Genomic DNA, 22,390 nt, shown 5'->3' on the forward strand with positions numbered 1-22,390 from the left:
TACAATACGGCAAACAAAAGCACATGGCAGTAACGGTATCCTTGTTTTTGCTTGGATCTTAAACTGAGTGAAATTTAATCTCGCTGTGACCAGAGGAAATGCTGCAAGGACACACTGAAGGCAGACCTCAAGAAAACGGCTGCTCACATCAAGAACTGGGAGGAGCTGACTGCTGCCAGACTCCAATGGTGCTGCAACCTCAGCCAAGGTGCAGCCCCTTGTGAGGTAAAGCATCGTGCCCCAAAAGTAGAGAAGGGAGCAGAGGAAAGAAAAGAGGAATCGCAGCCTGCTCTGCCCTAAGAAAAGACCTGCACCTCCTGTCGACAGATGCCTGGAGCACATTGGTCTCTTAGAGCACATCTATACACATGCGCTTTAATGCACATTAGCCTATTCTAATACACATTTAAAGGATCACACAAAATGTTTTACTTAATGTGCGTTAAAATAAGCTAATCACTTCATGAGTCAGCAGTGTGACGAAGTCATCAGAAAAGCTAATGGCACTTTATTGTGCATCAGTAGACGCATGACAAACAGAACCAAGGAGGTGATGCTTCCCCTCTATCGGGCGCTGGTCAGACCGCAGCTGGAATGCCGCGTGCAATTTTGGGCGCCACACTTCAAGAGGGATGTGGATAACCTGGAGAGGGTCCAGAGAAGGGCCATTCGTATGGTTAAGGGCTTGCAGGCCAAGCCCTATGAGGAGAGAGTAGGGTACCTGGACCTCTTCAGCCTCCGCAAGAGAAGGTTGAGGCGACCTTGTGGCTGCCTATAAGTTCATCACGGGGGCACAGAAGGGAATTGGTGAGTATTTATTCACCAAGGCGCCCCCGGGGGTTACAAGAAGTAATGGCCACAAGCTAGCAGAGAGCAGATTTAGACTGGACATTAGGAAGAACTTCTTCACAGTTCAAGTGGCCAAGGTCTGGAACGGGCTCCCAAGGGCTCTCCCCTACCCTGGGCGTCTTCAAGAGAAGGTTAGATGAGTATCTAGCTGGGGTCATCTAGAGCCAGCACTCTTTTCTGCCTATGCAGGGGGTCGGACTCGATGATCTATTGAGGTCCCTTCCGACCCTAACATCTATGAATCTATGAAAAGTGTGTACTTCAGTTAAGTGCATTAAGCCAGGCTAATGCACATTTGTCTAGTACCTCACAATGGAGGACACTTATCTGCTTACACCAGATCTTGCGAGCAGCAGAGTAAATGTATTGGAGCAGACTCAATTAATCTAGTCTACTCCCACTGAGAGCGGACATGCCCAGCGCTGCGTCTCATGCATTCGTGTAAGTGGCAAAATGACGGCGGTGCGCTTCTGAACTAAAACACCTTTGATGCATTTTAGACATGCAATTTGCCATTTGTACACACGCATGCGCTGCGGTAGCAGCCTCTTTTAAAAGTGCCCGGTGCTGCACTGCAAAGGTGTACAAATGCCTGCAGATAACGCATTACCTAACGTGCTTAATGGGAGGTGTAGGCGCAGCCTTCGGTCACCTCCAGCCCCCGCCCGGGGAAGATCACCCAGGCGGGAGGCCCTGAACCAGAACCCCTTGGACGCGTTGTAGTCGGAACGCGCCCGCCGCCCTCTTCTCAGCGCTGCCGCGCGTTTCGCCACTGACACACGTGCCCGGCTCCCCTCCCCTCCCCGCGCCGCAGGGGCCCGGCCGCACTCCAGGTCGCTGCGTGCTCTAAAGGGCATGAAGCGCACCCCTAGGCCGGCCCCGGGCCCCTCCAAGAGACTCGTCTCCTCCGCGCTGCAGGCGAGGCGAGGCGAGGCGAGGCGGTGCAGGGCGGCACGGCTCCTCCCCGCGCCTCCGGCTGCGCCGCGATGAGGGCGCTGCAGTCCCGCCCCGGAGCCGAGGGCGGTGTTTGGCCGTAACCCTAGAAACCCTCGGCCAGCCCGGCTCTGCCCTGCCGGGCCCGGGCCAGGTGAGCGGCGGGGAGCCGGGCTGAGCCCCCGGGGGTGCGGGGTGATGTGCAAGCAGTGCCAGGGAGCGGGTCCCGGGCAGCCCCAGGGAGGCGGGGAGCCGTGCGGCCGCCGCCTCTTTAAGGTGTAAAATCCTCCCCCTGGCCCATAGATCACCTGCCTTCACGCGCCTGACTTACTAAACTGTGCCCCCGGTTCTGCCCGCGTGTTACCTCTTGGGCTCTAACAGACATGTCGGACCTAGCCAAGGAGAAGGCAGCTCGCCTCTTGAAGAAGCAAGGCAGCGTCTCCTCGCTAAGCAGCCACGAAGTCAGAGCGAAAGATGTCTTTGGAAGAAGCAAGGAGTGAGTACCTGCCCTCTTCTCTCTCGGGTTAGGGCGGCGCAGGCCCGGCGGGTGACAGACGTGCTATTTCCTAAGCAGCGCACCGAGAAGCCTCCCTCGCACGGGAGGGTCAGTGGGTTTTCTAGCTCAGACGACAAATGGGTTTGGTTTCTTTTTCCCATCGTGGCTATTTCACTAGAGGAAAAGACCTCCTAATCGGTTTGGGGCCATATTAATCTGACCCTAGAGCGATAAGAGAAGCAAATGTTGACTAAATCATAATTGCTTTTGGGATTACTTGAAAAAATTGTACTTGATAGTGGGTTAAAGTCCGTGCTTAGCCTCGGCTCTGGTTCCTAAAGATATAAATAGTGCGGTGGTTCTCAACCTTTGTTACACTTGTTAGGTCAAACTAATGCAGAAATCTGTTCCTGCCGCAGCCTTTCCCAGCCTGATCCCACGTTCTTCCCAGAAACAGGCGCACGGTATAGTTTCACTTGGCAGTCGGTGGGTGTTGGAAAAGTGCCTGTGGTTTCCCAGACTGTCACACCGCTGCCAGTTGGAACTGTCCCATGTTTCCAAGAGGAGCGTGTGGGGACGGGCTGGGCAGGAGCAGATGCTCCTGCCTGCATTAAGTTTATCTCCTGCTGCCACCGCTTCCCAGTCTGGCTCCCCACGCGGCACGCAGGGCAATTTCACCCAGCTGCAACAGTCGTGGTGGCAGGGCCCATGCCGCAGCACCACTGCCCTGCTTGAGAACCACTGGATTAGCAAGGTGCTGGATGACCTGGGATCAAGCCAGGAAGATACAAGCCATCTTTTGAATTTTATTGCAACATTGTGTCCGGGGCTAGGGTACACAGGCACCAGAGGCAGGAGTTTGGGGAGGCGGGGAAGAAGAGAGCACGTAACTGGTGGGCAGGGCAGGCAACAGGGGAAAGAGGACAGGCCACTTGACTCCCCTGCCACCACTTACCCTTTGCAACTCCAGCTCTAGCTCCACTGGGACCCGGGGCATGGAGCGTGGTCGCTCCGGCTGGCACCAGGCCACACAGTGGTGGTGGTGGCAGCTCTGGACATGGCTTCAGCTCTGGGGCTGGAGATGTCACTGCAACTCCTGCTGTCAGAGCAGGCCTTGGCCAGAGTGAACATGTGCTTCTGTATCCTGGGCCAGAGCTGGAGGGTGAGCAGTAATTGCGGGGGCAAAGGTGGTGAGGTAGGCAGATGCCAGGGGGTGCAGTCATTGTGTGGACAGCAGGAGCTGGGGCACACAGGCACTTGGGGGGCAGGTGGAAGGAGACAGGGGACGGGCCACTGGACTCCCCTGCTACCTATCCCACCACTGCCTGCCCACCTAACCCCCTGCCAATGCTTATCTTGCTCCAGCGGTGGCAAGGACAAATTTAAGACCTCCCCCTCCAATAATTAGATTTTATACATGGAATATTATAACAGATTTATAAATTTTCCATGCACAGAATCTACTTATTGAAGGATTATCTTAAATTCAAAGCCATCTTGGGTTCAGGTAAATACAGTATTTTTTTTAAAGAAGCAATTATTTGATTCATTCTATTCCTATCAGTACAGCCAGCAAATTTAAAATACTTTTTTTCTTAGAGGCATTTTAATTTTAAAAACAGAAGCTGCAAGTAGGATTTGGAGAAATATTATGTATGCCCTTTAAAATTATTCATCTGTTCTTCCTTGTAAATATATTCTGTGCACACCGATTCAGTTATTTTGTTGTTGTGTTCCACTGGAGGGCAGCATCTTTCTTTATCAGGTAATGAATGACCTGTGGAAAGAGATTCTTCATTGATCTCATTTTTACAGACAAGTATGAACATAGTAGAAGGGTTTTCTTAGACATAAGTCTTCCATTGAAAATGGAGTCCATTAATGCAGTCATATTAATTAATATAGATTTCTGTATGCACTAGTTTTAGCTATTTACTTTTTTACATTATCTTCAGCTCCATGAGTACAGTGTCTTATATGGATGAACCTGGTCATCATGATGATTTTTCTCGCCCTGCGGTTCAGATGGAGAACACTTACCAACTAGGTAATGAATGCTTCCTCCTCTGTTCTACCCTGAGAGGAACAGGTCCAGACCAGGATAACTAGGTGAAATTTGGCAGCCTGTGGCTATTTAAGAGATCAGACCAGATGAGGGGTGTTAAACATGGTCTGTGGGCCAAATCTGACCCATAGAGTCCCATTTTTTGGCCCCTGGTGCTGCTCTGCTTTTCTGAGAAATAAGACTAGAGGAAGAATTTCATTAAAAATTTCCAAAGAGCTACAAGCCTTGTCTTGTTCTTCAAATACATCTATTACAAACGTGAGGCACACTAGTTACTGCAGTTAAAGAAAATCAAAATATAAATTAAAAGATGCTTTATTTTCTAGTTTAAAAAATCATTGTCTTTCCCAGTTTGTGGGAAATTAATGTTCTTGGAATTAAATACTATATAGCACTGTTTGAACTAGCCATAAGATTCAACAAAGCACACCCCATTCTGGATTTTCAGTGTCCCTACTGTTCTAGGTCTCGTCTAAAACCTGCCAAATTGGCATGTTAATATTATAGTATTATAGTGACCACAAGTATGAATCATAATGATAATTTTCATTTATAACCCGACCTTGCATTTGCATTTGAGTCTCCATAAATCAAGAGAAAAAGAGAAGCTATACCAAGGGTAGCCAACCTGTGGCACAAGTGCTATGTGTGTGGGGCCTGCAGCAGGTGGAGGAGGGGACAAGTAATACAGTCGCAGATCAGGAAGGGAGCGGAAAGAGAGCAGGAAATCAGGTGGGGAGCACAGGGCAGGATGCATAAAGCAAAGCAGCAGATAAGACAGGGAAAGGGGACTGGTGTGGCACTCAAGGAGGACGCAGGTGCCAAAAGGTTGGCCTCCACTGTGTTGTACTTTTCGAACACTCTCTTGTTGATCATTTTGATTACAATGCATATGCCATTATTCTCAATGCAGACTTACAGTTAAGGTATATAAAATGTCTTTGCGTACCAGGTCCTACAAGACGTTTTCCTGTGGTTACGGTGAATAATATTTTGAAGGACGTGCTGACTAATTATCTTCAAGAAGAAAAATATGAAGCGGAGTTATGCAGACAAATGACAAAAACCATCTCTGAGGTATAAACGTGATTTGTGAGTAAAATAAAGCTTATGGGTAGATGGTGGGTCAGTTTGCTCCCCACTTTATCAGATCCAAGCATGGAGAGGTCTTTTGTGAACCGTGTCCCCCACCCTCTCTGGTAAGCCATGTGTACTGTGGAGGGGAAAGTGCCTAGGCAGGGCCGTGAGCGGAAACAGACAGATCAAGGGCTTGTACTTCTTTCTCCCTCTGTTTTACAAAATTTGCCCAGAAAAGGTAGCCCATCTCTGGCTGCATATGTCATCTCCCCCTCCACCTGTCCAGAAGATCACAGTGTTGGTGCCACTGGGGAGATGTAGTTAGCCGTGTTAGCCACATTGGGCATCTCAGAAAGGTTCAGATGCATCAGAAGCATGAAGTTAAATCATATTAAACCCCTGTGTAGATGCTGTCAGGCAGAGGCAATGTCCTTAGTTTGCTTCAATTTAATTGATACTTAAAATAGTTAAAAAATCATTTGCTTTTTTAAGTAAGATAGTCATGTTTTGTAACTTAATCCGTTGGTTCACATGATACACACAAATCCAAGACAATAAAAAGTATGTTGATTAAGTTTTGAAAATTAAAACCTTTTATTTATATCTGTGCTCTGAAAATGAAGTAAACTGAAGCAATTACCAATGAATACCATAGAAGTATATAAAAATGCAGAACTGCTGAGTTATACTTTTTTAGCTGAATTAACTAATTATTTATTTGATCTATTCACAAAAGGAGAAAATGCCTTCATTCACCCTATATTAGCAATCCCTGTTAGCATTTTATTAAACACTCCAGAAATGTTTTTTTCCATTTCATTGCTGCCATTGAAAATACTGGAGATGAATCAGCCATGTTCTCTGGATCATAACTTGTATTTATTTCATTATGATTAGCTCTTAAATTATATTAGATATCACAAATTCATCCAGGCATGCACTTAGCTTCTGCTTAGTAACAGGAGAGCAATAGCAATTTGCTTCTTTTTGTATTAAAAGGTGCAGAAAATAAATAGTAGGAGCCACAAAAATATACTTCAAATTTTAATTTAATGCATAGACCACTATTCAGAAATGAGAACTTTTGCAATAATCAGCAGCATAAGTATGTAATGAAAAGGAAAAATATATGTTGTGAAGACTATGTTGGGATGTGAAGAGCTGCATACCTTTGTGAGCTTACATAGTCAGAGCCATTGGGGAGGCAAGTGTATGGCAACTTATTTTAAGCTGCTTGCAAACTGAGATGAAACCTTGGTACGTCCACTGTTTGTATAGGGTCCTTGTTTGCTTATGAATGCAAATATTTATATTGTCCTGCTGCTGCTACTTCTGTTCTAGCAATATTAATTTATTGTCAATTTTTTTAAATGATTCACTATAACTTCCAGCTTCGTTCTGACTCCCCCGCATTTCTGAAGACCTCCTCCCCCATTTTTGAACATACAGAGCTCTCAGGGATCTTCCACGTGGAGCCATTCCTGTATTACAAGCTGACATGACAGCTGTAACATATAAATGACTTTATTTTGTGTATAAGCTTTAGAGTTGGATTTTGTACTAAGCTTATCAGCATAAACCCCACAAAGGTACACTGCAAAATCACCATGTACGTGACATTGTGGAGTTCCAGGTTCATTGTATCTAGGTTTATGCTTTATATCCGTTTATATGCTCAGTTTTAAAGATTCTTTTCTGAACTCTTCAGCATCTGGGAGAAAGGGTTAGGCTGGGCTCTATGCAGTTTGTGCATAATCATGAGTAATAAATCCAAAACTGCCAGTACTATTGAAAATGAGTGCGTGGTGACACCTCGGCAAATGGACTATATTGGTTCTGTCAAGTGACACACACAAATTGTCAGGGAGGTGGCTGGCATTGAATGGAACTAGTAAACCAATCAGTTTACTAAGAATTGTGCATGAAGCTCATTCTTTTAGCTCAGGGATGACAAAGGCATCTGGCCTCACAGGCTGGATGAATGGCAGGGCGGCCGGTCCATGGACCAGACCAAATCCATGGATTCTTTCCTCCCCTCTGCTTGCCAAATCCACCGCACATATCATCTGTTCCAGCTGCTCCGGGACCTGCACTGCATGCAGCACCTGAGAAGCAGCCAGACTAGCCAGGGCATGTGACATAAATCCTGGAGTGACTGGAACAGGTACCACACTGCATGTGACACCCATCCTGAACCAGCTGGAGCAGACACCATGTGTGGTATGTGTCCCAGACTGGCCAGGATATGTGATGTGGATCCCAGAGTTAGTTGGCTCTGCCATTTTTACAGTAATTTCTCTTACTACATCTGTAGTTTCATTTCTGTAATTTTGCTAGAAGGGTCTGCCATTTTGTACCATTCGTAACATTAATTCCTTAAGAATGTGATGTTTCATGTGTTTTGGAAATGCTATTTTCTTGAATGCAATATGCTGTCATACATTTAACTTCTCACGGGACTATCATAGTTTGGGGACGATACTACAAAACTTCAATGTAAGTTGTTACCACTGATGTTTCTGCAAGTACTAATACAGTACTTGCACATCTCTACTATACATCTCTTGTACTTGTACCTCTCTATACAATGCTTACTATATATCTGTACATTTACCTTCCTAATCCTGTAGCATAAAAATAATTTATGAATACTATATCTAAACATGTTTCCCTCTTGTAGGTAATTAAAGCTCGGGTAAAAGAGCTCATGATACCAAGGTACAAGATAATTGTCATTATCCATATTGGACAACTAAACGAACAGAGCATGCAAATTGGAAGCAGATGCCTTTGGGATCCTACAAGTGATACATTTTCATCGTATGCTTTTAAAAATACCTCACTGTTTGCTCATGCAAATGTTTATGCTGTTTATTTTGAATAGTGAAAAAAATCTAGTCGGGGAAATGATACTAATCTATCTTATCATGTTTATATTATGAGATATAATCTATATGATTCTATAGATTAATATTATAGATCTAATAATAGTATAGATAATAAATATTAATCTATTTTATGTTTATATTATGGAAAAAATTGAGGGAGGCCCCAGCCAGATTACATGTATTTTTAAATGTGGATGTGATAAACCTTTAAGGGTTAAACGTAATAACCATGCATACCTACTTAAATGATTTTCTACTTTTACTACATTCCTTCAGAATGATTCCTACTAAAATGACAGTTTGCACCTGACTGTATATTTTAGAACCAAATACCAGTTGAATCATTGTGTTCTGACTCAATCCTAGTCCTCAGTGTCAGTCCCTAAGTAAAACAGTTTCATGTATAAGACCAATATTGGAATTTGGAAGGTAAAAAATCCTTGTCTTACTCTGCTAATACAGAGACAAGAAGTTGGGCATATGCACAACTAAGCCATGAGCTGTATGAATGAGTATTGCAGTTAGGGTTTTGTGAGCTGCAAAGAGTGTCCCATAAAGATTTTTCAGGTAATTGAGCCACATTATTCATTGTCTTCAGCTCTGTTTTCCCCCTTTCTTCCTGTCCTTACCTCTTCTGCTGCACAACTGCAGAGGTTCTGCTGTTTTTTGAATGAGAGCATTTGGACTTTTAATTTCAATAAGAATTAAAAGCAGTGAGGAAAAGCTAGTGAAGTTATCATGACATATATCAGTTCATCATGTTCACAGATATTTAAATATACTGCAGACAGTAATGTTTCTAGTTTGTGATATACACATGAAATTCTGTTTCCATTTTGCATGTAATAAAGTAAATCTGCTAGTCAAAGTGCGCAGTGCAAGAGGTGAAAATCATTATTGAGATTGTTTTTAGGGGTGCATTGATAAAGATTTTCTTGGCCGACATGGATAGCCAATTATTAACCAGCCATATCAGCTCATACCAATCCGATAGCTGATTTATAGGAATGCATCCTGGCAGCTTGGAGACCAGTGTCTGTCCGGTAAGTCTGTGGGGGGGTGAAGGGGTGTGGGGCAGGGACAGGGCATGGATGGGGGGATCAAGGCCCCCACAGTGAGGGAGGGAGTGGGGCAGGGGAAGGAGCTGCCCTCCCAGGATGCTAAATGCTACCCCAAGAGTGGGATGGAGACATGGATGGCTCATCTGGGAGGGCATGATGACCGGGGTGGGGTGGCTCCCTGACTGTGCGCACCTCCATGGGAGGCATGTGCTCTTTGGATTTGTGCGCGGTGACATTATTGGCTACACCAGCCAAAAAAACCCGATTGCCGATAATGTTAATTTTCCTTTTATCAGTGCTGATCCGATATCCAACCGATATATTGGTATACCTCGAGATGTTTTATGTCTGGTTTTAAATAGAAATCTTGGTAAATCCCTGTCTGTTCACCTATATCTTTGCTTTCTTAGCAAGTTAAATTAGTGTTGTCCATTCTTTTCCTTGTTTCCACATGTGAAAGAACATATGTTGGTAAATTACCCAAGCAATGTGAATTACAGCATTCAGAATAGATAATGAAATAATTTTTCTTTTACAATTTTTTTAAAAAGGACCGAATGCAGGTTACCATTTTCTGTCTACATGGTTTTTAACTGTTGCATCACGGTACCACTAAGACCCAAAATAAGTTTTTGACTCTGCAACCAAGTTTTCAACACTGAAACCAGAATATATGTATGCTAGAGTGTGTTGTTATTGTTGTTTCACGCACAAGAACTTCCACTGGACAAAGGTCAATGGCCGTGTGGGGGTATAATTTCTACAATAGGTTTCTTTAGGCCAAGCTCAGAAGTTCTGATAGAGAGGTGCAGTAATCTTGCATCACAGAAGATAGTTTTTGCCTGCACTAAAACAGCTTGAAAGACACAGGAGATGTGTACAACTTCACCCTTGCATGGTGTATCCAGAATTGCCTCCCTTAGAGCACGCAGAATCAGTGTGCTGTGTAGAAGTCCTTATCACATGGGCGACTGGTTCTTCCCGAGTCTGGGGGGCCACCCACAGGCACCACCGCCACCGGCAGGGGCAGAGCTGGCAAGCTTCTGCAGGTGCTGCCAGTGGCAGTGGCGGCAGCCCTGTCGGGGGGCCACGTGTCCCCCTTACGCATTGCCTGTGCCTTATCACATCTTTCTTTCCAGTCTGACAAGTCCTTTCAGATGATCATAAACTTTTAATGAATGTTTCCTAGTTTTATTCCCCCGCCAAATAAATAAATCATGCTCCTTTGCTACTGATGAGTCTGAATTATTTTCTGTACCTCTCTGAGTCCAATGTCCCAACAAAAACTCAGTTTATGTACCTGTTACTAGTGAAGTGATATTAAAATGTTCTTTTTTCAAGATTTGGGAATGAGCATGTTTAAAAGCTGAAGCTATTCCTGGTATTCTGGTAGTGTTTGGTTTTGGTTACTGTAAACTCCTTTTCTAGTTGAAGAAATGCAGTGAATGGAGAAGTGTAGAAAGTGTTTGAGAGAGAAATAAATGCTCTGATTATTTGATAATGCTTTTCAAACCTGGGGCTGAGCTTCAGTAAGTGCACTGTAGGTGTGGAGATGGGCAAGCTCTTTGTCACTTGAGAGTTGTGGCACATAGAAGGTGCTTAAGGTCATTTTTTATGAACATTTCACACCCTGAACCCCCAAGTACTTGTGTAATTCTCAGTTGGCTTGTGTTTGGAGGGAAGGGATGTCTTGTGGTTATAATACCCAGGTCTGCTTTCACCTGAAAAAAAATCAACCTTCCACACAGAAGGTTTTTGAGTCTGTGTAGTTTAGAGACCTGTTGATATACTTGACAGATTTAATTTTATTCATGAACATATCACCACTAAAATAAACCTTACATGGGGCTTTAATTGCACAGTCAAAATGTACCAGGTGCCCAAGTTGAACAATAAAGGAATTCAATGCCAGCAAATGCAGCCCTCCAAGAAAGATGGAGGAAATTTGGATCTTACTTTCATATCAGAAAGTAAATCATTCTGCATTATGTTCTATGATAAACAGCTTTCTAAAACTTTAGAAATAAGTCTCTTATTCAAGGTTACTAAAAACAGCTGCATTTTGAGGAGCAGGTGCTACTGGTTTCATATATAAGAAAAACGTATATATTTATATGTAAAACATGGGTTTATATTGATTACAGTGTGAGCAGTGGCAGTGGTTTACAACTCGCGCGTAGACAGTGTTTGGTAACAGAATCCTTCCTGAAGGTAACACAACTGCTTTTTAATTCTTGATATTAAATGCACTTCCTGATAAAGCATGAAATCATCTACTGTCAGTTTGTGGGACTGTGAAAAAAATAGTCGTCTCATAAACCATAGATGATGGGGGATTCATTTTTATCTTGGTTCTATAGGTCCCTCACTATGAGTTAGACAATAGCAAATAATCATTTTAGGCCATAAAACTTGTATATGGTACAGAAATTACAAGTAAACAACTGCTACTGGGTGACCTGGGTCCAGCAGTGTTCAGGTGTTAACTTTTATAGCGCTTAAGTGGTTTATTGCTTTACCAGTTATGTACCTTTCTCCATGGGTCATTTGTTTTTTTTATGTTTTCCTTTTATTTATTTATTTTTAAATAAAGTGATCTAGGAGACTTGCTTTAGGATGGTAAAAATGTTGTGCCCCTAGTTGTAGAAGGTCTCAGTTAAGTAGAAATATTTTATAAATATATGAATGGGGCTAATCCTGTAAGTTAAATAGGGTTTTTTTCCCCTGAGTTTCTCTATGAATCTTATTGAAAGTCCATTGTCTAGGGGCCAGATTCTAATTGACCTCTAAGGGACCTCAACTTCACTGTCACTATAAATTTAGGCCCTTTGCCTCCAGTACATGATGCTAATCAACAGGGTTAGGCATCTAGGCTTCCTATATAGTAAATGAGGAGATTCAGGTGCCCCCCAGGGCATCTACCCACTTGGCAGTGCCTAATGGGCCTAAGAGCCTTAATTCCCATTCATCCTCTGAGCTTAGGCAGTTGACTCAGAGCTGATCACTGAGTCAACTGCCTAAGCCCTGTGTGTGCATGCACACATGCACATTTGCTCGCTCTCTCTCGCTCCCCCACTGCACCCCCACCCTGCTGACTTTGCAGTTCCCAGGAGCCCTGATGGCGGAGCAAGGCAGGACAGTGGGGAGACCCATGGCTGATTTCTATCCTCTGCGCATAAAGGCTGGACCCAGCTGGAGCAGCCCCTTCCCCTAGCCATCAGCAGCTGCCCAGGGCCGTTACACACAGCCTAGGCCTCAGCAGCAGCTGTAGCAGCAAGGCACATAAGTGCTGGCAGCAGGTAGCTTCCCAACCTGCCCTGCTCCAGCTGATCCCTGCCCCCAGGCAGGAGGAGCAGTGCCCAGCCTCCAGCCCCCCCGCCTCCAGCCGCTACTCAGCGGGAGTTGGGCCCGGCACTACGAGTGGCAGCAGCCTCTACCTCTGCCTTCAGCAGCCAAATCCAGGACTTTGGCTTCAATTTACACTAACCAGCTGGGACACCATGGCAGCCGATGAAATCCAGGAAATAGGAAAATATTTCCCCTGTGGGTAAGTTGTACCTTCAGGAACTTTTGATAGGAATTCTAGCAACTTTTTCTAGGACTCGTAGTTATTAGTGTTGGGCCTGCTCTACATGGTACAAGTATCATGCAGTTCACTGGCTAATTGCGCAATTACTGTGAGACCAGCTACACATGCACAATAGCCATAAAAAGCTCAAACCAACTATAAAATTAGACCCCAGAAATGTGTACTAACTTTATAGCTGGTTGCTATCAAGCTTTAATCTGCACATATAGCAGGGTCTCTCCTGCATCCGGGAGCCCTGTCGGCTTACAGGGCTCTCGCCAGGGCTGCTGTGATCCCCAAAGCTCGGGCTGTGTGAAACCCCTTGGGGCACACGTGGGGCTTATGGTCTCGGTTGTGTCTCTCCGACAGCCAGGACCTAGAGTCCTGCCCCTGACAAGGCTCTGGGTCTCAGCTGCACCTTACTAGCACTGTGGGTTGTGGGGTTTCTGAGTCCCAGCTGTGCATGAGGCAGAGCCAGAACCCAGAGCCCCATGAGATGTGGGGACTGTTCTTCCTGGCTGTGTGTAGCCCCCAGCAAAGGGGGCTCCCAGTCATGGGTGCTTGCTTGCTTACAGATGCAGGAGGAGCCTAGGATCTGGCTCCCCCTACACCAGCAAGAAGGATCTAATGTATGACGATGGATCATGTGTTAGAGCCAATCATGCCTTTACATGCATGTGTAGAGGGGGCCTAGGAGACCTAATCACTGGTGTGATCTGGTATAGCCAATCAAACATGCAATTTGAATCCCAATCTCAGTCTGATACTATGTATATAAAAATACATATACTGTATTTTGTTATCTAAGGGAACCTTTGAGTGATGCATATACCCAGGTCTGATGGCTCTACTGAAATCCTGCTACTGTGTGTATGGGAGCAAGAAAATATAATGAGAACCATACATGGTAAATTGCACATTTTATTAAATTTAATCACAAAAACTGATACTGAACAGTAACTGGATAGGGCAAACATTTGTACATACATTTTGAAACTTAACTGTTTAATACATGTTGTTTTTAAGTATATTTTACAGAAAGTTGAGTTATGACACAGTCATTTCCAAGCTGGCTTGGAGTAAACTGATAAATGTTAACTTTTAACCTGTGGTGTGATACAAAAACATTAAACTAAAAATCAAGAAATATAATCAGAACAAACTATTTCAGACAGTTAAACATGGTTTGTGTTTGGGTTTTTTTTTTGTGGATATTAAAGCAATGAAATCTAATCTATCCAACACCTGCTAGGTTTTAGCACAATGAACTTATATCTCTTTCAGTGCAGCCAATGCTGCAGCAGGATGTAGTGAGCAGTGCAGCCACTTCACGCTTTTCTGCCATGGACATTTGCCTGACAACTGTTAAGTCTCTTTCAGACTCAGTTTTGGTGTTAGGAATTCCTTCATTTAGGGATTCTGGTGCCTGATCTCCGTATCCCAAGGATTCTGGATAATCATTGCTTCCATGCGGCAAATGGAGGTGATTTTCTCTTTCTGTTGCATAAAAATGAGAAACAAATTACATTTGGAGATATGGGATTCTTCATAAGTCTTAGACTTTCAGCTGTAATGGAAAAAGACTAGGGAGAAAAGCAACCCTGAAGTCATATCAGTCTTCATGTCATTGTGCATATTTGTTATGATATGAAAGATTAAGACGTACTTGATCACAGAGCACTGAAACAGATTCCACGGATATCCCATTTTACAGCTTCGTTGTGAAAATCTTTGTGAGTACAACAAATGTGTTATCTACAAGGGCAGTTGTCTTGCTGGCCACAACTGATGTGCTTATTGCACGGTTGCTCTGAAGCAGAAAAATAGTGAAGCTTTGTCTGACAAATATAGTTAAAATCTATCTGCCACACTAGCACATGATGTGTTCCTTCCTGAAATCCATGTCAGGTGTATAAGAAGCAAGGATTTTAGGTTGTAGCCGTGTTGGTCTAAGGACATAGGCAGACAAGGTTCCTTGGGTGAATTTAATATCTTTTATTAGACCAACCCAAATAGTTGGTCTAATAAAAAAAAATAAGAAGCAAGGATGCATCTGTGGTATCTTTTATTGGACTAATTTGCATAGCTGAGACTGCCCTTCCTCAGATTTCATGTCTTGTATATGGATGTGAATAATTTCAAGTTTCCCAGTTGTTCCAGGCACTAAAATTATATCATCTTACAGCAAATTATACTCGCCAGCTGTTCATAATTCAAGTGCATTTTAAAGTTCTCAGTACAATTTGCTGTTTTCTCATTATCAAAGTACAAAAATATCCACTCCTTGCTTAGTGATTTTTTCCCATTTAGCAGGTACTCTAATAAGTGGTCTTGCAGAAATATTTCTGGCCATATTCTTTTTTCTCTACAAGCTAGCCACACGCTAGCTTTTGATAGTATATCACCTTCATAGAAAGTGGATGCTTTTGACTGGAAAAAGAAAGAATGGTTTTGGTTTCTCCTAGAACAAAACACATTTATTTTATCCTTCCTAAATAAGATTCCAAATTTGTTAAGTACAAATCTCTAGTAGAGCAGATCATACTAATTAGACTTGTATGCTTGTTCTTGACTTTTCTGACTCCGCCTGTTTTCTGACTGATAAAATAGCCATATGATGACATATTATTACATCTTACATGTTGTTAATATATAGCGTTCAGGTGACACACAAAAATATTGTGAATAAATTATGTTATAAATAAAAATACTTTAATGTGAAACCTTGGGAAAAAGTCATTTCCCACTGAAGACAATAGCAAAACTTCTGTTGGTTTCAGTACGGCCAGCATTTTGCTGTTGGCTTTAAAACCAGGATTGAGATGTTTGATCTGACCAAGTCCCCAAAGCTGTCTTTGAAAATCTCAACCTAGATGTCTTTTATTTAAGAAGATAAAAACCTAAGCATAATAACCTGCAGGAGAACATAGATGTAGGTTGTACCATTGCATTGTTTGAATAAAATGAATCTCACAATTCAACTTTGAAAAGTGACTTTTTAAACGAGAAAACACACTTTGAGCCACATTCTTAGATGCAAACAAGTCATAAGTCCCTCCCTCCCATCACTGAATTCAGTATATGAAGAGAGAAATAAGCCCACTGTAAAAAAAAAATAAAAAATAAAAAATCAGTATTACCAGATACATGTGGATAGTCACTCAGATGCCTTTTCCATCGGGATCCTCCACAAGTGAAGACAACTGCTCTTACGAAGTCTCTCCCGCAAAGTTTCATAAAACTCCCTTCACCTTTTGCTTCAGAGGCAGCAACCAGGGCAGGAAATAAAACCAGAGCCAGTATTGCACCCTTCATGTTACCGAAATAGTGCCTGTTTGATTCAGATTTCAGTCAGGAAAGAAGAGGACCAGCAAAGGCAAGAGTTAAGGATTCTGTTGAATCCACCCAATTTATACAAAAGGTGCATTCACTCAGTTGGACAAGGGCTTGTTTTGATGACGCTTTAATGTTTGTCAAGTGCCTGAGTTAATCATTTGTTTCTGGTAACACTTCAAGTGCCTTCGGATTCCACTTGGATTCGGGTCAGTTATTAAAGGTATATTTAGTACTACTGCTTAACAATAGAAACCAGTACAGTAACATAGCATATTTATAGAGGCATAGATCCATATTGCTAATGTGTGCATTCTACAAAAATGAATGGGCATTTATTGCATGTGTTGCACACAATGAGTTACATCTCTGCATCTGTGCTGGGTTTTGCCCATAGAGAAGCTCAATCTACAGCAACCTGTTGAACAGCTATGCCCCTTACTGCAATTTAAGCAGACACCTAATCATTTCTCTCATACTTTAAATCCCAAGCTATAAAGTGGGTTAGCTTCTTTCCCACTTACTTAACCAGACATCGGTTCATTATACGCGTTTTCTTCCACTGCTGTCATTTCATGTACTTTGGCGATCCAGCATCTAAAGCAGCGGTTTGCAACCTTCTCAGATTCAGGGCACCCCTCCAAAACTTTTTTTGTGTTTGGTGGCTCCCCAGCTCAGAACCACTGTTTTGCTGTCTCAGCTCTCCTATCTTGCATGCCCATGCTTCCAGGGGTAGCCTGCAGGGTCGAACTGAGAAGGACTGTGGCAGACAGGGTGTTCCTACTTGCTTTATACTTACCAGCTAACTCTGATGCAGGTAGAAACACAGGCACCTGTTGTAGCCGTTCCTGGTCTGGCTTGATGGAAGGCACATGGACCTGTTTCACCCAGTGGCAGCAACAGTTGTGCCCATGCCTCAGCTCCCTAGAGTGCCACAGCATTCCAGTTGGAAACCAGAGGTCTAAAGCAGAGGAATCAAGTTCATTCAGCCCAGAGGGCCAGATGAGTGTTCCCAAGCCAGTGTGTGGGCCAGACCAGGGCTGACCCTCTGTGGCACGTCCTGTGCTGCTACAGCTCTACACTCTATGTAAAGTATAGGACAGCTCCAGGGCTCGCTGTGCACCAGTGCCGTAGCAAGTCGGGGGCAAGCAGGATAAATGCCCTGGGCACCGAGGCGAAGAGGTGCCAACAGGTGCTGTCCAGTCAGGGTGGGGCACAGGATGGGGCCATAAGCCGCTCATATGGAGGGGCGCCGGGATGCAGGGAGGGCAGCTCCCGCTGTTTCATGCACTCCTGGGTGTGCCTCCCAGATCTGTGCGCAGGGCGAGGGTGGTCTGCCACTGCAGGCTTGCCCCAGGCACCAAACTTTCTTGCTACGGCACTGCTGTGCACACAGCCCCTGGGGCCGGAACAGGGCACGTGCTGCCTGCAGTGTGCAGGTTAGACCAGTGCTACACATGGCATAGCAGGTTCAGGGCACAGGCTGCATGCAGTGTCCCAAACCAATCCTGAGCTACCTGCAGCACGTTCTGCTCAGGGTCCAGCCTGTGTGCTGCAGGCAGCGCACAGGGCTAGGGCTAGCTCATGGGATTCAGTGCCCCGTAGGCTAGATCCAGCCCACAGGCTGTATGTTTGGCACACCTAGTCTAAAAGTAGTGGCCAGATTTTCAAACTTAGACACCCACGAGAATTATGCATGCAGTTACCATGTGTGCACAAGTATGTGCTTAGTAAATTAGTCACTTAAGTCTTGTTTTGTGGTAGAGATGCAAAAATCATACAACTGTGATTATTTTAAAATGTTAAACAATGGGATAAAATCCATTTAGCCTGAGAGACCCTTTAGCATTGTAAACTTATTTATTTCACTGTTGCAGGAAATAATGAGCAACTTAGCCCCTTCATGGGTTTTTGGTTGTAGCCGTGCTGGTCTAAGGACATAGGCAGGCAGGTTCTTCAAGTAGATGTGATATTTTTTATTAAACCAACTGAGTAGTTGGGAAAAAGCTCTTGGCAAGCTTTTGGGTGCAGTCACCTTTCTTCAGGCATAGGGAGTCTTCCTATGCCTGAAGAAAGGTGACTGCACCTAAAAGCTTGCCAAGAACTTTTTTGCAACTCCTTAGCCCCTTCACAGCTCTCTTATAAGGCACATGCAAGTCTATGTATATATTTTGGAGTAGGCACCTGCATACATTGAAACAGAAAAAGTAAAGTCATGGTTGCAACTTCATGTGATTGATTTTGAGAATTTGACCCTATAGATGGAAGGTCTCAAAAAGAAACTTTAAGTTTAAAACATCATAGAATATGGAGGAAAATTAATTATTTCCACATATAAAAGAACTACAGAACAGATACAGGTTAACATCTTCGCCAATCTTCCCATTTGGTTACATCTGAAAAAGAGATGTTCTTTTAAAAGAAAGGAGTGGAGAAGCTTTGTAAAAATACTGAGTATGTTTTCACTATGTTCTGTGAAGAGAGGTTAAAAATTTATTACACTTTAAAATGTTCTTCAGCTACATAATTTTGCTGGTATCTCACTGCTTTGCTGGTCCTGCCTACAGGTTGCTAAAACATATTTTTCCAGTAGGATATGCTTAAGAAGATTGCCAGGATTAGGACAATTGTGAGGTCAGAAATTCACTATTTAGAAATAAACAACAAGAAGATCTTGGAGATGTTTATCTTATCATGTCCTAGCACCACACACGTTTCCCAGCACTACAATAGTAAACTTTTAATAGCTTACTGATGTGCAGAGTGAGTTACGTCTTGTGGCTTGATGGAAAGGTCATTTTTCAGTAAGGGAACCAACTAAGTAAATAGATGTCACCATTGATGAATATATATGATGCTTTTTGGCCAGAATTTTAATAGTGATTAACAAGTGATTCATCTTCACGGATGTCTTCCTTAAAACTGTACATGAGTTAATCTAATGTCACGGGCCAAGTTTGCAGATTCACAACATGTGTGAAATGCAAGAGGAAATGAATGTTAAATGATTCATTAAATCATGATGAATTGATCTATAAATCTGAAGATGTGTTTAAACACTGAACATTTACCGTTACGCAAATAAGACAGATTAAATGTAATGTGCATTTAAAATATAAGGCCCACTGCATAACAACATTCAAGAACAGAACAGATACCGTATTCATCAATTAGGAGGCATAACCTTTTACTGCAAGGCTTCGATTATATTTTTCCTGTGATAAGAGATGGGGTTTTTTCAAACTATTCAGATAATGGGCTAGAATTTGGAACAGCATTATTTGTTAGTCTCATGAGGGGATAGTGTGTTTTCATAGATAGCCATTCCCCAATTTCCTTTAAGATAATATAGATGTGCTCGTATAGAGATCCCCAATTGTGGTACCACAATTCAATAGAGTTGACACTACCAGACTATAGCATATATAAAGTACATGGGATCTATGTTGAAATCTGGTAAGGGTTGACAAAGTTGATGTCTACTGCTGAATGACTCGGGGCATCGTGCAGCTGCAGTAGCAACATTTACAGGATGTTCAGAGTTTACTTACAATTCCCTCCTCTTTAACTGTCATAGAGATATGAGGGTCTAGAAAAGATCATCGTATAACCATCAAACTTCCTGGGGGAGAAAAGACCCTCCCTCCTACCCCCATATTTCTGAAGTCTGGTATAGCTAAATTTGAAGTTTTGGGGGAAAAAGACATGTTTACCTGAAATAGTTTTTTTTCTTAAACTAAGCAATGAATGCATTTTTAGCATAATGCTTAATATGATGATATTACTAGTTTTGGAGGTATTGGTTATAGTTATGTTGGTCTAAAGACATAGGCAGACAAGATTCTTTGGGTAAATGTGATATCTTTGATTAGAACAACGAAATAGTTGGAAAAATTGTTCTGTGCAAGCTTTTGGACACAAACACCCTTCTTTAGGCATAGGGAGAGTCTGCTGGTGTTTGTGTGCTCTTCTTGGAAGCCAATATGCAAAATTCAAGCCTGAAAATGCAAATGCATGGCAGTGAAGATTAGAGGGAATGTGAGACAATATGTGCAAGACAGTTTGGGGGAAGCGGGGTTGAACGTTGACCTAGTGATAGAATGTAGCTGGTAAAATGTAGAGAGGTTACCTGGGATTATCTGATGTCAGGCAAATTCTAACTGCCATAAATCCAATGTCTATATTTAGTCCATGATTTTTTGTATCCAATAGATGTGTGACGTGCAGTTCATAGGCTTGTCTATGAAAGGTGTTTTGCAAATTCTCTTTGAGGATTAGAACTGGGAGATAGGAGAGAGAGTGGTTTTCTTGTGAGAAATGTGCCCCCAAAGGCAATTGGGTATTTTTGTCTTTGAAAGATTTTAGGTGTGGATTAATTCTGGTGCACAGATCTTTATGGTTGTTTGGTTTCTCCTATGTATTTTCCATCAGGGCATTCAGTGCACTGGATGAGAGAGATTACATTTGTGGAGGTGCAGGTGTAAGATCCAGGAATGGTGATGGTCCTGTTGTGGGGTTAGTTATTATGGAAGTGGTGGAGATATGTTGGCAGGTTTTACATTTGATGTCCCAATATGGTCTGAATCCATTTGGTGTGCTTTGGACCATAGGAAGTTTGCTTCTGGTGATGAGTTTGGAGAGGTTTGGTGCTTGTTTAAAGGCTAGGATGGGTGGCTCTGGGAAGTTCTTTAAGAATTGTGTCTTCTTTTAGTATGGGTTGAAATTGTTTAAGGATTTTCCATATAGGTTCCAGGGAAGGATTGCGTGTCATAACTAATGGTGTGCCATTTGTGGGTATTTTCTTTTTGTACTGCAGCAGTTCTTCATGTAGTATTCGGGTGGCTCTTTCAAAAGCGCAATCTGTCTTTTTGGAGAAGTGTCCTTGTTGAGTTAAAGCCCTTTTGAGATTGGCAAGGTGACGATTGTGAGTGTTCTCAGTGCAAATATGGTGGCATCGGAGGGCTTGGCTGTATATTACAGCTTTCTTGGTGTGTTTAGGGTGATTACTGGTTCTTTGAAGATATGTATGTTGGTGTATGGGTTTCTTGTATATGGTGGCTTGTGTTTTACCGTTCTGGATATTGATCATAGTGTCTAAAAAAGGAAATATTAGTGCTGGAATATTGAAGAGAGAGCCTGATGGAAGGGTGATGGATTGCAGGTTTACGGTCCAAATGATGAATACGTCATCTATATATGTTAGGTATAGCATGGCTTTGATGGTGCAGTTCTTGAGGAATTCTTCTTCCATGTGGTCCATAAAAAGGTTGGCATTTTGTGGGGCCATTTTGATGCCCATAGCTTTGCCCATGGTCTGGAGGAAGTGTTGGTTATTGAAAGTGAAGTTGTATTTGAGGATGAAGTGTATAAGGTCAGTAATATCTCTAGGTCTGTACTCGAGTTGTAATCTTGCTCTTGTAGATATGTAAATCAGGCTTGGATGCCATCCCAGTGTGGATTTTGCTGGTCTGTAAACACCACCAGGCTCTCCCTATGCTTGAAGAAGGGTGTTTGTGCCTGAAAACTTGCAAAGAACAATTTTTCCAACTATTTAGTTTGTCTAATAAAAGATACCACATTTACCCAAAGAACCTTGTTTGCCTGTGATATTACTAGTGCACTTCTGTCCTTCAAAATGCTTTCTAGTAATTAAATATTTCAAATGAAGTTACTTCAGTTGATAACTTACAGCACTGAACACTTACAATTCCTATAAACACAGCTATATCTTTGTTAGCCCTGGGGCATAAGACTCCCCCTCCCCCCAGATTAGCAGAGGATGCTCCCATCTTCACTATCGAACGAGAGTGAAAAGAGCTCTTACTTCCTGCCAGCTTTATCTCTGGTGAATTCTGCCCTGGAACTGAAGTTTGTGGTGGGACAATGTGAGCACAAGAGGAGAAGCAGTTGCTGCCACCCTGATGTTGGCCTCCTGGCTCACTCCATTGAGCCACCCTCTCATCACAGAAACATCATGGACATTTCTATTCTGTTATGTGACTTCCCTAGGAAGCATCACAGGTCCTTGGAAGAAGACCTAGGAGGCTGCAATGGAGGCTTTCTGCCTCTAAGCCCTGATCCTGAGATCCACAGGAGAAACCAACCATGCCCAGCACACAG

At 43.1% G+C, this 22,390-nt stretch overlaps 2 protein-coding genes across 3 annotated transcripts; one reads left to right on the top strand and one right to left on the bottom strand.

Annotated features, from left to right (window-relative positions):
• Positions 1–1,808: 1,808 nt before the first annotated feature.
• DYNLT5 (dynein light chain Tctex-type family member 5) lies at positions 1,809–9,179 on the top strand. 2 transcript variants are annotated; one of them, XM_014593920.3, is made up of 5 exons: positions 1,809–1,936; positions 2,164–2,278; positions 4,234–4,325; positions 5,296–5,420; positions 8,101–9,179. In XM_014593920.3, the coding sequence occupies exons 2-5, from the start codon at positions 2,166–2,168 to the stop codon at positions 8,302–8,304; spliced, it is 534 nt and encodes a 177-aa protein (XP_014449406.1). In that variant the 5' UTR covers positions 1,809–1,936; positions 2,164–2,165; the 3' UTR covers positions 8,305–9,179. The 2 variants fall into 2 exon arrangements, with proteins under 2 accessions (XP_014449406.1, XP_006277482.1); XM_006277420.4 differs by lacking the exon at positions 1,809–1,936 and having other exon boundaries at positions 1,953–2,278.
• Positions 9,180–14,192: 5,013 nt separating this feature from the next.
• On the bottom strand, positions 14,193–16,381 carry INSL5 (insulin like 5). Its single transcript, XM_014593886.3, has 2 exons — positions 16,078–16,381; positions 14,193–14,434 (listed from the first exon to the last, which is right to left on the bottom strand). Exons 1-2 carry the CDS (start codon positions 16,250–16,252, stop codon positions 14,193–14,195), a joined length of 417 nt encoding a protein of 138 aa, XP_014449372.1. The 5' UTR covers positions 16,253–16,381.
• Between the last annotated feature and the right edge of the window lie 6,009 nt (positions 16,382–22,390).

Source organism: Alligator mississippiensis, chromosome 5 (genome assembly GCF_030867095.1).
Source record: "Alligator mississippiensis isolate rAllMis1 chromosome 5, rAllMis1, whole genome shotgun sequence".
NCBI classification, from domain to species: Eukaryota; Metazoa; Chordata; order Crocodylia; family Alligatoridae; genus Alligator; species Alligator mississippiensis.

Coding starts and splice junctions, on each gene's coding strand:
- INSL5 (XM_014593886.3), bottom strand. CDS start 16,252: ATGAAGGGTGCAATACTGGCTCTGGTTTTATTTCCTGCCCTGGTTGCT. Junction 14,435..16,077: donor TGACTATCCACATGTATCTG/GTAATACTGATT, acceptor TTTATGCAACAG/AAAGAGAAAATCACCTCCAT.
- DYNLT5 (XM_014593920.3), top strand. CDS start 2,166: ATGTCGGACCTAGCCAAGGAGAAGGCAGCTCGCCTCTTGAAGAAGCAA. Junction 2,279..4,233: donor GTCTTTGGAAGAAGCAAGGA/GTGAGTACCTGC, acceptor CATTATCTTCAG/CTCCATGAGTACAGTGTCTT. Junction 5,421..8,100: donor TGACAAAAACCATCTCTGAG/GTATAAACGTGA, acceptor TCCCTCTTGTAG/GTAATTAAAGCTCGGGTAAA.